Source organism: Sturnira hondurensis, unplaced genomic scaffold (assembly GCF_014824575.4).
Source record: "Sturnira hondurensis isolate 20B ecotype Veracruz unplaced genomic scaffold, ASM1482457v3 Scaffold0004136, whole genome shotgun sequence".
Classification (NCBI taxonomy): Eukaryota; Metazoa; Chordata; class Mammalia; order Chiroptera; family Phyllostomidae; genus Sturnira; species Sturnira hondurensis.
The window spans coordinates 19,587,933-19,605,088 of record NW_028076767.1 but is presented as its reverse complement, the minus strand read 5'-3'; the positions used below and the strand labels follow the sequence as shown (position 1 = coordinate 19,605,088).

At 45.8% G+C, this 17,156-nt stretch overlaps 1 protein-coding gene across 3 annotated transcripts in view; it reads right to left on the bottom strand.

The window, feature by feature from the left end:
* ZNF341 (zinc finger protein 341) overlaps window positions 1-17,156 on the bottom strand; it is a 50,476-nt gene that overhangs the window by 22,468 nt on the left and 10,852 nt on the right. For 2 of the 3 annotated variants that reach the window (XM_037043885.1, XM_037043886.1), the window contains exons 3-9: window positions 15,609-15,805; window positions 12,363-12,512; window positions 9,082-9,333; window positions 5,906-6,101; window positions 4,236-4,326; window positions 2,953-3,146; window positions 1,326-1,516 (exon numbers count right to left, since the gene is read on the bottom strand). In XM_037043885.1, the coding sequence (XP_036899780.1) occupies window positions 1,326-1,516; window positions 2,953-3,146; window positions 4,236-4,326; window positions 5,906-6,101; window positions 9,082-9,333; window positions 12,363-12,512; window positions 15,609-15,805 (1,271 nt within the window). The remainder of the gene's footprint in view (window positions 1-1,325; window positions 1,517-2,952; window positions 3,147-4,235; window positions 4,327-5,905; window positions 6,102-9,081; window positions 9,334-12,362; window positions 12,513-15,608; window positions 15,806-17,156) is intronic. The other variant, XM_037043887.1, reaches the window with a different exon arrangement.

Below are 17,156 nucleotides of genomic sequence, written 5' to 3'. Positions count from 1 at the left end.
GATAAACAAAATGTGCTATATCCATACCATGGAATACTATTCTGCCATAAAGAGCAATAAAATGCTTGTGCATGTTACAATGTAGATGAAACTTAAAAACATTATCTCAAGCCCTGACCAGTGTGGCTCAGTTGGCTGGGCTGGGCAGTGTCCTACAAAGTGAAGGGTTGCTGGTTCAATTCCCAGTCAGGATACATGCCTGGGTTGCAGGTTTGGTTCCCATTGGGCTGGGGCGTGTACAAGAGGCAACTGATAGATGTTCCTCTCCCTCTCTTTCTCCCTCCCTTCACCTCTTTCTATAAATAAATAAAACCTTAAAAAGAAACATTACCTCAAAAGGCCATATATGATTGCACTTACATTAAATGTCCAGTATAGGTGAATCCATAGAGACAGAAAATAGACAAGTGGTTACCAGGGACGGGGGGCAGAGGGTGACTGCTAACGAGTGCTGGGTTTCATTTTAGGGTGATGAAAATGTTCTGGAATTAGACAGTGGTGATGGCTGCACAACCTTATGCATATATTAATATATGCATATACTAAGAGGGTGAATTTTATGGTATGTGGATTATACCACAATTTAAGAAAAAAGCCCTGGCTGGTGTGGCTCAGTGGACTGAGCGCTGGCCTGCAAACCAAAGGGTCACTGGCTCTATTCCCAGTCAAGGCACATGCCTGCGTTGCAGGCCAGGTCCCCAGTAGGTAGCGCGTGAGAGGCAACCACACACTGATGTTTCTCTCCCTTTCTTTCTTCCTCCCTTCCCCTCTCTCTACAAATAAATAAATAAAATCTTTATTTAAACAAAAAGAAAAGAAAAAAGATTGTAATCCTAAATTGCCATAGGTAGATTTTTAGACGTTAGATCTCCTCAGGGTATTAAGAATTTTTCTTGCCTTGGCCAGGTAGCTCAGTTGGTTAGAATGTTGTCCTGATACACCAAGGATGCAAGTTCAATCAGGGCATATACAAAAGTAATTAATGAATGCATAAATAAGTGGAACAACAAATTAATGTTTCTCTCAAATTAGTCAGTTAATCAATCAATCAATCAATGAAAGAATTTTACCTGTCTCTGATTCTTTCTTTATATGACTCTTGAAAGGTGGGCTTTCTCCCCGAGTTCCTTAATGGCCCAGTAAGCTGGTCCCACCCAGGCAGAGTAGAGGGGGAAGCTTGGCCCATTGTGAATAGTCAGACAGGAGCTCAGACCAAATGAAGCCTGCTCTTGTCCCTTTCTTAGCCATGTTTAAGATCCCAGCACCAGTCAAGACTCAGGACTAGGATGGAAGTGCCCCACACTGACTGCCCACTAGCCACCTACCTGCTCATTCTTATGCTGGGTCATGTGGGACTTGAGCTGGAAGTAAGTGCTGAACTTGCTGGGGCAGAACTGGCACAGGTAGGAGCTATCAATGAGGACCACCTGCTTGGCCTCCAGCTTGTCCCCCTCATCCTCACTTGCTGTGGGCAAAGCCTGGGGCTGTGGGGCACTTGACAGCGTCTGGCCCATCCCTGCAGATAAAGCCAGGGAGAGAAGTTACTAAGAAGAGCAGAGGAAGAGGTCAGCAGAGAGCCACACAATTCAGGAAGGACGCACAGAACACTTCCTATGTGTTCTTTATGTACACCACCCCACTCAAGGCACTGTACTCACGGTCATCTGGTGTGCACTGATGTCACCCTTCCTGGTGCTAAAGTACTGAAATACTTACATTCTGATTGATGAATAGCTATTGCCTCAAGTCTCCCCTCCCTGGCCTACCCCTTGGACACTCTAGGCTTCCCCATGTTTGTTTAAAATCCTGACCACCACTCCTAGCTGTACTCATCACGCCTCCTCAGCTCCTTGTTCTAATTACACTCATTTGTTTAGCTGTCTTTCCCTCACATTCCCTGAGGACAGAGGCCTGGCATGCAGTAGGCCTCCATAAAAGTTTGCTAAATGGTTGAACCCTTGGAGCTAGGCACTGCGGGAGTTTCAAAAGAAATGAAAAAAAAATGGTTTCTTCCCCAAGGAACTGCTACCCAAGGAACTCCTAAGGGTTCAGGATAAATACATAGTAGGGCTAGTTCCAACAGGGAAGTAATATAAAAGTGGCCATGTGTTGTTTGTGCAGCAAAACACTGCCTTCATTAGCTGGTGAGTGGCAGGCGCAGCTCACCCATGGGGCTGCAGAGGGAAGCCCCAGCCTTACATTGTCGACACAGTGGCCACAAGCCACATGTGGCAACCAAGAACACAAAAGTGGCTGGTCCAAACCCAGACTAAATGTGCTATAAATGTAAATACATCCTGGATTTGGGAAACTTAGCGTAACAAAAGAGTATTAAAAATCTCAGTAATAATTTCTGTATAGTACATGCTTGTATTAAATAAAATATATGATTAACATTAATTTCATCCTTTTTACTGTTTTAGAAAATTTTAAATGGCATATGTTGTTCACATATTTTTGTTGGACCGGACTGCTCTAATTAAACTAATACTAGGGGAAAGGTATTTTAGACTAATATTAAATATTAAATATTAATATTAAACTAATATTAGGGAAAGTGCTCAGAAACAAGTGATGGCTTTGATGACAATTTCACAAACTATGAAGAGCTTTGGCGATCACCTGCCCATAGAGGCCAAACAGACTTCAACTTCTGATCAACTGAGAGTGACTGCCTAGAGCAATGTACCGAAAAGAGATTGTGAGGCAGCATCTAGGCTCAGCAAAAAGGATAGGTGATTGATTAGTGATGTCTGTCATAGGTTCAGCATTATAGTAACACCACATATATTGCATATTTGTCATGCCTCCTTTCATCTCATGCCCCTTTTTATAAATGAAGTAGATTGAAGCCCAGAGGTCAAGGAAGTTGCTCCAGGTCATACAGCAACTAAACCTTTGAAGCTGCAGAAGAGCAGTGTGGCAAGAGTGGTGTTCCCTCCTTCCGCCCACCTGTGCTTTCCTCATCCTCCTGCCGGCTGGGGTTCAGGGCCATGACCTGTACAGTCACGGAGTTGCGAGAGACGGTACCACCACTGCGCCCTGGAGGCCACACCTTGTGAGTCTGCATGTGTTTCTTGACGTTGGACTTCTGGGCAAAGGCACGGCCACAGGCAATGCACTGGAAGGGCTTCTCACCAGTGTGGCTGCAGGAAACAACGCTTGTCAGCACCGCTGTGTAGGAACGGAGATGTGGCCTCAGCCCAGGAGCTCACAGCACCAGGAGGGCCCAGACAAAACACCCAGATGCTGCTGGCCACCAGATGCTGCTGGCCACCATCCTGACAGCATGAGGACAAGCCCTCTTGCTGAGGCAGGCTGACCAGAGACAGAAAAACCCTGTGCTCTTGGTGACATTACTGAGCTGCTGAATCAACCAGCCCTGTGGCTGACTTTCTTCATGGCCACCTCATAATGTGACATGAAACATTTCCTAGTTACTTAAGCCCATTTAAATAGAGCTTGTTGTTTGAAGGAAAAAAATATCTTAGCTGTTACAGCACAGCACTCGTATCATTATTTAATATATTCCTTCAAATCAATTAAAGGAATATATTAAAACTTTCAAAGGAATATTTTAAAACTTAAAATATTTTAGGAGAGACTAGCACCAAATTGAGGCTTTCTCCTTTGATTCTCCAAGGAATAAAATAAACTGAAAAGACAGTAATTTTCCCACTATGTCTTTCAGAATTTTTCAAAACCATATCTACAAATCACCTATAATCATCTCGTGTACTAATTACCACACTCTGAGAAACACTGAACAAGTCCACCCCTGCACGGAAGAAAGACCTGAGGACCAGAGAGGTTCCCTGTCTGTTCTTGGACAAGAGGTGTATTGTGGTCAGTGCTGAGTGAGCAGACAGAGTTATAATCAGAGACCAGCAGCCCTTGAGGCCAACCCTTTCTGGAGAGGTGAGGACTGAGGCATCTTTCATGCCTGCAAAGCCCCTATGAGTTCAAGTACATTTCTCCCCCTACCTCGCCCCCTTCAGTTCTTCCCCATCATAGTGGGCAGGCCCCACAGCTTTCACAGACCCCTCCCACTGTTCCTGGAAGAGAAGAGGGAAAACCATCCTGACCTGGACTAAAGTTCTGAGAACCATGACAGGACAGATGAGGCCTTGGTCAGCACCCAGGTTAGGGTGCTGAGAAAGGAGCCTTCCTTGTACTGCACATGGCGCCCCAGCCAGGGCTGCTGGGAGCCACCTGCCCCCGCCACGCCTGGGTACCTTCGGATGTGCTGCTGCAGGTCGAAGTTTTTGGTGAATGACTTGTCACAGTATGAGCACTTGAGTTTCTGAGCCTTTGGCTTCCCTGCAGCTGAAAGACCAAGTAGGAGGAAAGGGATGGTGAGGCTGGGGGTATAACTATGGATACCAAGGGCAGCCTCTAGCAGCTCTACTCCCTGGACCTGGGGCCAGAAATCCCAGACCCTGGGAGGTCTACACTCACGGACAGGCAGGGAAAGAGGGATAGGTGAGACCCTCAAAGTGCTGGGGGCAGGAAAGCCCAGGACATGCTCTGGCTGGGAGAACAGGACAAATCCCTCAAAGGCTTCTCTCTGCCCCAGGATAAAACCCAATCTCTCTGTTGTGGCCCACAGGGCTCTGCATTCTCTGCTTCCTGCCAACCTCATTGTTCTCACCATCTAGCTACAGCAGACTCCCTGCTAACCTTTAAAGACCTCAAACATGTTCCCACCTCAGGACCTTTGAACCTATAACTCCCCCTTGTGTGGTATGGCTGTCCCTCAGATAGCCAAAGGCTATTTCCCTCTCATCCCTAGGTGAATTAGTAGCATCATTTTCTAGCCTCTCCTCAGTATCACCCCATCAATCACAATACCCCATTAATCTCCTTTCTAGACTAACCCATAAATATTTATTTATTCCCTGTCTTTCCCACTGAACTGTGACAAGTAAGGATGGGGAAATTTTGGACCAAGATGTTAGATTTCTAATGCCTGAAATGAAACTCAACACATATCTGTGAAAGAAAACCAGCATGGAAGTAATTGACTGGAAGGCCCTGAAAAATTCTCAGGTTCTCTGCCCTCCTCACCCCCCAGCATTTTCTGGCCCTGCCCCCCAACCCCATACTTAGCATCTCCAAAGAGGTGGTAGACAATTGCTATGTGCCTACCTAATATCCATTCTCCCCTTCTTTTCTCTCAAGTGCTCCGCCTAAGAAAAACATCAATGTTCCTGGCTAAAGGAGACATTTCCTGTCCTGACCAGTGTGGCTCAGTGGGTTGGGCATAGTCTGGCAAAGCAGAAGGTTGAAGGTTCAATTCCTGGTCAGGGCACATGCCCACAGGGTGTGCAGACAAGAAGGGAGCAGTTGATGTTTCTCTCTCGCATAGGTGTTTCTTTCCCTCTGTGTCTCCCTCCCTTCCCCTCTCTTTAAAGAGAAGTTAAACCTGTAAAGAGAGAGACATTTCCTGCTTTCTTTGCTGCTAGATATGCTCATGTGACTAAGTTGTGACCAATGAGATGAAGCAAAAAGCATCATGCAAAACTGCTAGAAGCTGGAAGATGCTCCCTTTATTTTTACTGCCTAGAATATGAAATTAATAGCTGGAGCTCCAGCGGCCATCTTACATAATGAGGCACCCTGAAAACAGAAGCCAGACAGACAATAGGGATTGTAGAGCAGAAAAAAAAGAGTGGGTTCCTGGTGAGCATATAGGCATATAGTGATTTCCTGGTTGCCTACTTCTGGCCTTGCTTTCTTTGCACAGAAGAAAAACAAAATTCTATCATTCTGCAGTTACTCTTATTTTGGATTTTTCATTACATGCAACCAAACTTAATCCTAACCATCATAAAAGGGAAGACTACAACCAAGCAGCCTGTGGATAGGCCGATGCTGAGGAAAGAGGCTCAGGCTGTGGGCCCACCTTCTGGGAGTCCACTGGCACCTTTGGCCCGTCGGGTCTTCAGCGCTGGTGGGGAGTCAAAGGTGGCCACCGTGCCCCCAGTGGCGCTGGTCATGGGGGCAGTGGGGCCGGGTCCTTTTGGTTTGAATCCCTGTTTGCCGGGGCTGTACACTGTGGGGGTGGAGTATACTGGGGCCTCCACACACTGGCTTGGCACCTAAAAGGACAGCAGAGTCAGGCAAAGGGCTCTGGGAAGGGACAGGAAAAACCACCCCAGCCAGGAGGCCCCTCGCAGTGGCCCTGGCTGATCTCAGCCACTCCCCACCTAGAGTGCCAGCCTAATTCCTCCACCTAGTTCAGTCACCCCAGCAACTCCCAAGACCCCTTTGAACTTCATGAAGCCAGAAGGCTAGAAGGAGCTTTGGAGCCAGGTTGCCTGGGTTCAAATTCTGGCTCTGCCATTAATTAAAAAAAACAACAACAACTAAGAGATCTCGAATAAGTCTTTAAATTTCTGTTTCCACATCTGTAAAATGGTACTAATCATAGTACCTCTCTTATGGAGTTGTTGCATGGATTAAATGAACTAACAAGAGTTTAGAACAGTGCCTAGCATATAGTAAGTACTCAATAAATATTAACCATTGTTATTGCCATTATCATTGTTATTGTAGCTTGCTTGCACAAAAGAACCAGGAAATCAGAAGGGTCCGTGCCCCTACCAGCTACTCCACTTCTTAACTGACACTGCCAGACACTATACCAGCAAGCATCCCTCAACTGAGAATTGACAGTGAATTCTGAGCCACTCAAATTTGGTTAACATTAAGCTAACATCATGACACTGAAGCATTGTGAAGAATTCACCTATTCATTCACCTATTTATCACACCTTCTTTTCCTGGGCTGGTCTATCCAAAATTAAATGTTCTATCCTTCTCTACTGTATCTTTCTCCTTAGACTTATCATATGTAATGTTGTGTATTTTACTTACTAATCTTGTCTATTATCTGCCTACTTCCATGAAGACAGGGACTTTTGTTTTGCTTTTGTTTACTGCTCCGTGCCCAGGCCTATAGCAACGCTGGGCACAGAGTACGTACTCAATAAATATTTTTCAAATAAATGAATTCATGTATGCATGTATGGGGCATCTGATGTGGCATCAGATGCTTCTGCCAGATCTTGTCTGTTGGCTCTTGGCACCATTCCCACACCCCTCACGCTCTCCCCTGAAATACAGGGGTGGGAAGCTTGGGACCACGTTTCCAGACTGTGTTGCAGTATGGCTCTGTACACAGATGAGGTTCTGCCCACAAAAACAATGAGATGCAGAAGGTAGAAGGGAGGTAGCAACCACCCTGCGGCAGCCGGAGTAGGAGAGGGGCAGATTTAGTCACGAGTTTGGGAGGGGCTGGCTGAACTCTACATCTCCTTCCTAACAACTAGCCCCCAAGGATGGCAGGGCAGCTGGAACATCAGCAACAGAATCCTACCGTTTCCTCACTTCTCGGCACAGCAGCGGCGCCCTGGCTCTCAGGGCCAAGCAACAACAGTGACTGAAAACCAGCGATGCCCGCCAACCCCGACTTTAGTTCCTCTAGCCCTCCTATCAGCTTTGTAAGCACCCAACTTCTTGTATTCAATCCCTCTGCCAGAAATACCTAGAGGGGTTTCTATTTTCCTGACCAATGCCACACTCAATGAATTCACCCATCACTCAGGAGCAATTATGAGACTGCCACTGGGGTAGCTCTCATTACCCTCAATGGCTCTGCAAGAGGCGTTCCCATTTTAGAGAGGAAATCGAACTCAGAGGGTCCTGTTTTGGATACCTGTTAAAGGCCAGGTACTCTGCTAAGTGCTAATGATGCAAAATCAAAGATGACTCAGGCTCCAACTTCAAAAGGCACCCTCATCTCCATGGAAAATAAAAAGTGGCAGCTCCCCTGGTGCTGGCCCCCTTGCCTACCAGGCCATCATCCTCTCAGCATCTCACTGACTTAACTTTTCTTTTTTCAGTTCAACAAAGTCCTGAGAGAAGGTTGCTTTCTTCTCCCAGACTAGCACAAATCCTCTGGCAGGCTCTCAGAACCTCGCATGGCTGGTGGTGGAATTTCCCCACTGGTCTGGTTCTCCTTACGCATAGATGCTACCTGATGTGGAATGTCTATATGGCTGATTCTAGGGTGAGTCGGGAATAATGTGACCTCAAGTGCAGGCAGGCTCTTTCTGTTATAACCATGCCCCTAGCACTGCTAGGAAGTGCTGGGGGCAGACTCTGAACTCATCTCCTTGAGAGTAGACTGCTTATAGCTGAGAGCTCTTCAGCAGAGAGTCAGCATGGTGTATATGATGCACTGATTGTACAATGGCCTTAATCCTTTACCTCTTTCTGTACCCATGCCCTTTGCAGCATGATTGTGCAGATTTACCCATTAAGAGATAACATCTATTATCTTATTTCTTAAATCTAAGCTGGCCTTGGATGTGCTTTGACCCACAGGAGTGACTGTGCCACTTATAAGCCTAAGCCCCAAGAAGCCTTGAGCATTTCTGCTTGCACCACTGCGTCTCCACCACCACAGTGAAAGCATGCCTGGCTAACCTGCTGGAGGATGAAAGCCGTGTGGAGCAGAGCTGGGTTACCCTACTCATTCCACCCCAGGCCATGCTAGAGCAGCTGGGAGCCAGCCAACCTCCAGACATGGGGAAGCCCAGCCAAGATCAGCAGAACTGCCACACTGACCACCATAGATGTGAGAACAAGAAACAGTTTTGCTACTTTTCACTGCAGTTTTGTGGATATTCCTTACAAAGACATAGCTGACTGATACACCTAGCTAGTTTAAAAAAGTGTAAGACACATAGGTAATTTGGGGCATCCTCTCCCCAAAAAACAGGTATTCTCTGACTGTCCTGAGCACTCCCTGAGGGCAATCTGTGTTTATGTTATACTCTCTCCTTCACACCACTTTCTCATGGTTCGCATTTTACATTTATAGCTATGATGGCGGCATTAAAGTCCCTGTTTCCCATGATGGTGGACACTCTAGGATCTGGTTCTGAAAATCCCCACCACGGTATCTCCAGTACAGTGTCTGGCACACGGTTGGTGCTCAGGAAAGGCCCAGGTTACCCATGATGACCATGACCAGTTTCTCCCCCTCTGCCCCAACCCCCAACCTCTGCTCACCTCGAGGGGTGGGTAGGGCGGCATTCCCAATGCCTGGATCTCCACTGTTCCACTTCCAGCCAGGGGGGCCGTGGCACTGTACACCTCCACCACACCAGTCCCACTTGGGTTGGGACGCCCAGGGGGACCCAGGCTCTGAGGCGGGGGTGGTGGGGGTTGGGGTGGTGGGGGCGGGGGCAGTGGTGGAGGGGGTGGAGGGGGTGGCGGAGGCTGGGCGAGGTAGCTGGGTGCAGAATGCATGCTCAGGCTGCTCTGAAATCAGAAGAGAAAATTAAAGCATCATAGCCTCTTGTTTAGCAGTGAAGGACATTTGTCTTAACTATGTGGAAAGAATAGCCCCTCACAAGGCAACTCAGAGGACGATGCTGGGGGTGGGGCATGGAAACAGGGGAGAATTCAGAGGAGCCATCAGCTTGGTACTGCTATTCCTTTTCTTTACGAAAGTCCACAGAAATGGTGCAGCTCGTGCAGGAACAAGTTCATACAGCAGGCCTACTGCTGCTGTTTTTAGAAAGGCTTGCGTATAGGACTGGCTCCTGACTAGCATCTGAGAACCTGCCTTGTAGGTGGTTCCTTATGTTGCTAAGGCTCTTCTGCCCACTTGGGGCATGAACTGTACAGTATAAACTTGCTTAGACTGCACACACCATGTGATTTATGGTGAACACCTTCTTCTCATCTGGAAGTCTAGAACTTTGATCATTATGACTGGGTGTCTGTGACCAATCCCCAATAAAAGCCTGAGGCTTAGAGTCTTAGGTGTGTGTCCTTGGGCAGAAACACTGCACACATGTTGTTGCTCTCCCTTGCTGGAGAAGGAAGTGTTTTGTGCAGCCTCTCCCCACTTCCCCAAAAGGAGAACTTTGGAAACCTGCACCTGGAGTCTAGACTCCAGCTGGTATGTCTTGTTCCCGTCCTGACAGTGCTGAGTATTCTTTTGTTGTCATAAGGCACAGCCATCAGTACAACCATCCTGGATCCTGGGAGTCTTTCTAGAGAGTCATCAAATGGGCAGGTGGCTATGGACCCCCAAACATAACCATTGATTCTAGAAATTTATTCTACAAAAATAATCAAGCAGGTGGGCAAACATATCTACATATGGATGTTCTCCAGTAGTTTTTAGAGCAGCAAAAAAAGGCAACAACCTACACACGTCCATCCACAGAAGCCTGACTAAACAGAGGATGATCCATCTACATGATGGAATCCTTTGCTGCTATTAAAACGATGATGCTGAGCAGTATTTCACAAAGGGTGCTCCTTAGCCCTGACCCATGTGGCTCAGTTGGTTGGGCATCGTCTGGCAAAGCAAGAGGTGGCTGGTTCAATTTCTGGTCAGAGCACATGCCTGAGTTGTAGCTTAGGTCCCCACTTGGGGCTCATACAAGAGGCAATCAGTCAATATTTTTCTCTCACATCAATGTTTCTCTGTTGCCTTTCTCCCTCCCTCACCCTTAGAAAGAAAGAAGGAAGGAAGGAAGGAAGGAAGGATCCTCCTTTTAACTGTTCTTTGAGTTCCAAAGTAAAGTATGTTTGGGAAAAATCTGGGATGACAAAGTCAAAAGTATTTCTTGCCCTGACCAGTGTGACTCAGTTTGTTGGAGCACTGTCCCATAAGCCAAGGGTTGGGGGTTCAATTCCCAGTCAGGGTGCATATGGAAGGCAGCCAATCGATGATGTTTCTCTCTCACATCAATGTTTGTCTCTCTCTCTTCTTTCCTCTCTCTCTAAAATTAAACATACATATTTTTTAAAATCAAAAGTATTTCTTTACTGCAGGAAAAGCCCAGGAATAAAGCAAGGGAAGAAGTAGAATTCCTCCAGAGGCTGCTTTGACCAGAGATCCTTATTATACTGGAAAATCCCAAGGAGCCAGCATTCCAAAGAACTTTTTGGGAAATACTGATGGAGAGTTATAGCCATAGAGAATGAGGTTAAACAAAAGGTGAAGTAAGAAAAGCAAGTTCCAGAACAGTGCGTGACATGACCTGTTTATATTTGTGCAAACTATATAAACTATATAGTTTATATAGTTTATGTAAACTATAAATGTACATGGGTGCCCAAAAGTAGGTTTAACAGTTGCACTGTGACAGTCTTTTGAGTTAATAATGCTATTATTGTAACAATAATAGCCTGCGTGTCATTTTCCAAACAACTGTAAACTTACTTTTGCTCACCCCTATATTTATTTTTAGAGACTATTTCTTTTTATTTTTTTAAAAAGATTTTATTTATTCATTTTTAGAGAGAGTGGAAAAGAAGGAGAGAAATATCAATGCGTGGTTGCCTCTCATGCGCCCCCTACTGGGGACCTGGCCTGCAACTCAGGCACGTGCCCTGACTGGGAATCGAACTAGTGACCCTTTAGTTCGCAGCCTGTGCTCAATCCACTGAGCTACACCAGCCAGGGCTAAAAAGGGCTATTTCTATTTTTACTTGCATTCAAGGAAGTCAGGAAAGCCACAATTTTGAGAGCGTTTTCTTTTGAGTGGAGGGAGAGTGAGTGACTGATTTCCCAACTTTTATTCTGAAAAATTTCAAACCTACAGAAAGGTTGGAAAAATACATAGGACAGTCTTTATGCTTCATCTTATTCACTCAATTGTTACCATTTTGCCACACATGCAATATGTGTGTGCACATGAATATACACACACACACACAGTTTCATCAAGCCACTTAGACTTATGGATGTTACAGACATCATTATACTTTGTTCCTCAGATGCATCTCCAAAGAACAAAGATATTCTCCTATAAAACCACAATGCAATCATCACACTCAGGAATTGAATATTAATATAATACTATTATTTAACATATTCAAATTCCTCCATATTCTAATTTCCCCAATAATGTCTTTATGACTTCCCCCCGCCCCCACCCACAACCCAGAATCCAACCAAGAACTACACATTCCAGCCAGTTACAATATCTCTTTACTTTCCAGATTATGAACAATTAAGCTTTTTTTTCTCACTTTTCTTGTGTATTTTTAAATGTTTTTCTAAGGACATGGAACACTTCTGTTAAGAGTAAAACCAGGAGGTAAAATAGCTGACTGTGGCTATGAAACTCCAAAGTCACATTCTAGGTCCCCGCTAACGTGGCAGCTTTCCCTCCCACCCAGGGCTGGGCAAGGGGAGGCTGGCTGTCCTCCTCAGCATGGGGGAGAGCTGGGGCCAAGCCCCCTTCTTTCTATGACATGCTGAATCTGCAGGAGTCAACACGCAGGCCTGGAATCAGGATCCTGAAAGAAGTCAGTCCCCGGCTTACCTGCACAGGCGGGGGGCCCTGCGGCATGGGCTGGTCCAGGGATGTGAAGGCCGACATAGCAGACATGAGCATGTCGTCGCTCACCAAGATGTTCCCCTGCACCAAGGTCTGGATCAGTGGGGACGGGGGCACTGTGATATACGTAGAGATCTGGAAAGAGACAGAGGATGAAAGATGAAAGAGAGAGAGAGAAATGAACATGTGTGAGGCTCTGGAAAAAAGCAGAGGGCATGACGCAAATGATCTGGGTTCCGAAGTCCCACAGACCTGAAATCTATTTCCTCCTCTGATGCTCCCTGCTGCTGTGTGACCCTGGGCAGGTCATTCTACCTCTCTGAACCTCCATTTCCCCACCTATCAAATGAGAAGAATCAATCACACCTCCCCTTAAGGCACATAGCCTATGACCCAGCAATAACACTTTCTGGCATCTACCCTAGAGAAACAAACATGTCCACAGGGAGTTCATGAGCAAAAGCATTCTGCATGGTGCTGTTTCTTATAACCTGATGTCCATCAATAGGGAAATGAATTTAAAAAATATAATATAGTCGTGGATAGAATGCTATATAGTAGGTAAAACCTAAAGCAATACTACTCTATAATTTCTGTGAAGACTTAAGTAATGTGTGAAGAAAGTACCTTAAAAGATTGAGAAGGCCCTAGCTGGTGTAGCTCAGTGGATTGAGCGCAGGCTGTGAACTCAAGGGTCGCTGGTTTGATTCCTAGTCAGGACATGTGCCTGGGTTGCAGGCCGGGTCCCCAGTGGGGGCCACATGAGAGACAACCACACAATGATGCTTCTCTCCCTCTTTTTCTCCCTCCTTTCCCCTCTCTCTAAAAATAAATAAATAAAATCTTTTAAAAAAGATTAAAAGTTTGAGAAGGATATCCATCAGCAGCTACCTGAGGGTAGGGGAGAAGAATAGTGCCAACGGTGCCTTGATTTGTAACACTTTTTTACAAAGGAGAAGGGAAACATGCATTATTCGCAAACATACAAATGAGTATTAAAAATAAACTATGCTCTCAGGTTAACAGTGAGGATAAAAGGCAGACCTCGCAAGAGAACGTCAAACATGCAGTGACTGCTCCTCTCAGCAAGTGGAAAGGCTGTTTTGATTTCTTTAGCTATTGCTTTTCTTTACTGGCAGGCCCTGGGCATCTTCCTAGGTCAGCTGTCTCTGTAGGACCTCTGGGGACAGCAGTGACCCGGTCCCTGAATCCAGAGCCCTGTTCAAATAGGATGTCCTTCCCTTCAACCAAGCAAGGGCAGCCCAGGAAAGTTAGGAGAATGCCCCACGTTCTGGCCAGGAAAGACAATGTAGACTCAGGCTTACATGTTTTTTACAATGTCACATATGTCAGGCTGAAATGAAAAAATGGGACATCATATCCATGTCTATTCAAGCCTCCTAGGCAGGCAGTTCATGTTTGCCCACAACCAACAGCTTGTATTCTGAAGTTATGTCCTTGTCCAGGAAATAACTGGTTGATTCTTGTATGTACACTGACGGGGGATGGAACCTGCAACCCTGGCATATGGGCTGATGCTCTAACCAACTGAGCTACTTGGCCAGGGCCTGAAGGTTTTTATTTTGATGACAGGAATTATGTCTACACAATGGATGAAGATAATGTTTTAAAGAAATAAGGTGCCCCAGCCAAGTAGCCTGTTAGTCAGTGTCATCCTGAAATGCTAAAGGTACAGCTTGCTTGATCCCTGGTCAGGGCACATATGACAATCAACCAGTGAATGCATAAATAAGTGGGACAACAAATCGATGTCTTTCTTTCTCTCTCTCTCTCCCTCTCCCCTTCTCTTTAAAATCAATAAATAAAAAAATTTAAAAAAAGAAATAGAAAGAGGGAGATAAGTGGAAGTTAGAGGAAATTCAACTCCTTGAGTCGGCATCCTGAGGCCTGCCCAGCTCCCTTTACGAGGATTCTTTAATCCCTCTAAGTGTCGCCACCCTGAGTGTCTTTACTCCAGAATTGTGTTGCTGGCTGAGGACTCTGGAAGCTTCTCCAGATACCTCCCACCTGACCCTCTCCCCTGACCTCCAGACTTGTGGGTCTGCATCTTCACTGCTCCCACTCATAGGTCCAATGGGCATCGCAAATGCAACCTGCCAAGCTGAACTCATGACATCCCCCAAAACTCCTCCTAGCCATCTCCCTACTTTGGTTAACGGCAACGCCAACTCTGGAGTCACCCTAACGCCTCTTGATCTCACATCCCACACCCAATCTATCCACAAGCCCTGATGGCTCCACCTTCAAAACAGTTCCAAAATCTCATAATCCTCTCGAACTCTGCCACCACTACCCTCTGTCTGGACTTGCACAACAGCTCACTAATGGGTGCCCTGGCTTTCTCTCTTGACTGCCTCCAAAATCTCTTCTCTATACAGTATTGAGAGTGACCCAGTCAAAGTGTAAATCAGACCCCACCCCTCTTCTACTCCAAACCCTCCAATGGCTCCCATCTCTCAGAGTAAAAGTCAGTAAGTCCCACATGATCTACCAAGACCCCCTTGTTGTCTCTCTGACCTTATCCTCTCCCACCCTCCTCCTCTCTCATTCAGCTCCAGCCACTCTTACCTCCTTGCTGTTCCCAGAATAAACCCAGCACATGCCTGCCTCAGGGCCTTTGCACTTCCTGGAATACTATTCCCCGAGCTGGCTGCTAACTCATTCCCTCACCTCCTTAGGTCTCTACTCAAATGCCACTTCTTCACAGAGCCTTTCCTAAGTACCATGTACAAAAATGGCAAAACCTCCCAGCCCTGTATTAGCATCCCATCTCTCTCTGCATTTAACATCCTGAAAAAAGCATCTCTACAAATTTAGGTACCATCTATTTCACTTAACTCCATGAGGGCAGTGACTTGGTCTGTTTGTCCATCACTATATCCCTAATGCCTGCCCAGTGCTTCATACATAGTGAGTGCTCAAAAAAAGACCTGCTGAATGGATAAATGAATAAACAAACAATTGAAAGAACACCTGGACCTGACAGGTGTGGCTCAGTGGACTGGGCATCATTCTTCAAACCAAAAGGTCTCCAATTCAATTCAGGTCAAGGCATGCGCCTGGATTGTGGGCCAGGTCCCTGGTTGGGGGTGTGCAAGAGGCAACCAATCAATGTTTCTCAGATTGATGTTGCTTTCTCTCTTTCTCCCTCCCTTCCCCCTCTCTAAAGATAAGTAAAATCTTTTAAAAAGAAATAGAAGGAAAGAATACCTGGCGATTTGCAGGAGGCGGGGCCTGCTGGACTGCTGTGGGTGCTGCTGAAGGCGTGTAGATGCTGTTGGTGGCCAAAGAGACTGTGGCCAAGGGCGGGGCATTCCCCTGGCACTGTTCCCGCTTGTGGGTCATAAACGCCGGCAGTGAGTTGAACTGCTTCTTACATTTCCCGCAAAGAAAGACATCTTCATCATCTAGGGGTCACACCACAGAATAGTGTGTGGGAGGGAAATAACAAAAAAAAAAGCAAGAACAAAGAAGGGGTATTACAGTGAAAAATGGGAGCAGACTTGAGGATGGACCAGAATAACAGCATTCTATGATCCATGTGTGTGGGTCACGTGCTAATTTTGTGCTTCCTAGGAGCTTTCAATACCCTACAGCACCTGTGGGAGTACCCAGCCATGTGCATGAAGGTACTGAAAAATCAGAATCAGGAAATAGTAAAGTGGGTTCGCTTCAAAGCTGAGAACTTCACATTCTTTATTCTGCATGAATTTATTCATCAGTCTAAATAGACCACATGATCACACTCTTTGTGGCTTTGCATCCCATTTTTCCCTGTCAAACTGCCTCACTCAGACCAACTCATTCTACAAGGCTCAACTCAGAGACCACCTCCTCCAGGAAGCCTTCCTAAAGCAGTGGCCACAGTTCGTTCCTCTAGACCTGCCTCTCATATCACACTTTCCCCATCATCACCAAACTGTTAGTCCTCTAAGGGAAGAAAATACGTCTTACTTTTCACCATAACTGCAATATCTCCTGGGCACAGAGGAGGCCCTTGGTGGATGTTTGTTGAATGAATGAAAAACTAAATGATTAGTTACAGTTAGCACGACCCATTATTGAGGGCCTACCACAGGCCATGCACTGTGCAAGCATTTGACATGCTGTAGCAGAAATGTTTAATTGTCATTAGATATTCAGTCTCAACACAAATTTTAGTTGGCTACATGGCTGTCTGTGAAAGACTGTATTTTCCAGACTTCTTTGCAGCTATACATATCACGTGACTTAACTCTAACCAATAGGTCAAGAACATAAGTATACTGCCTGAGTAACTTCCTTAAAAGGAAGAGGTATGACTTCCACTTCCTTCTTTCTTACCTTTATGTTGGCTAGAAATGAAAGTGAGAGACTAGAGCAGCCCCCCTAAACAGCATGTTGAGGACAATACAGCCACAAAAAAGAAATACGAGTCTCACCATACCTACTCCAAATGTCCATGAGTACTCTTCATGTAACAGAAAAGTAAACTTTAATCTTGTATAAACCACAAGAAACTTGATTTCTTATTTATAACAGTTAAAAACATATCCCAAGTATCATCACAAGATTTCTATGAGTTAAGAAAATTATCCCCATTATACAGATGTGAAAACTCAGGCACAGAGAGGTTAACTCACTTGCCCAAAATCACAGAGCCAGGAACTACAGGAACAAGGATTCAAACCCAGATGTATTTCTTTCTGGTCCCAGCGTGGCTCCCAAGTACTCATATAAGTTTGTGTAATAAACAGTTGAACACAGAGACGCACACGG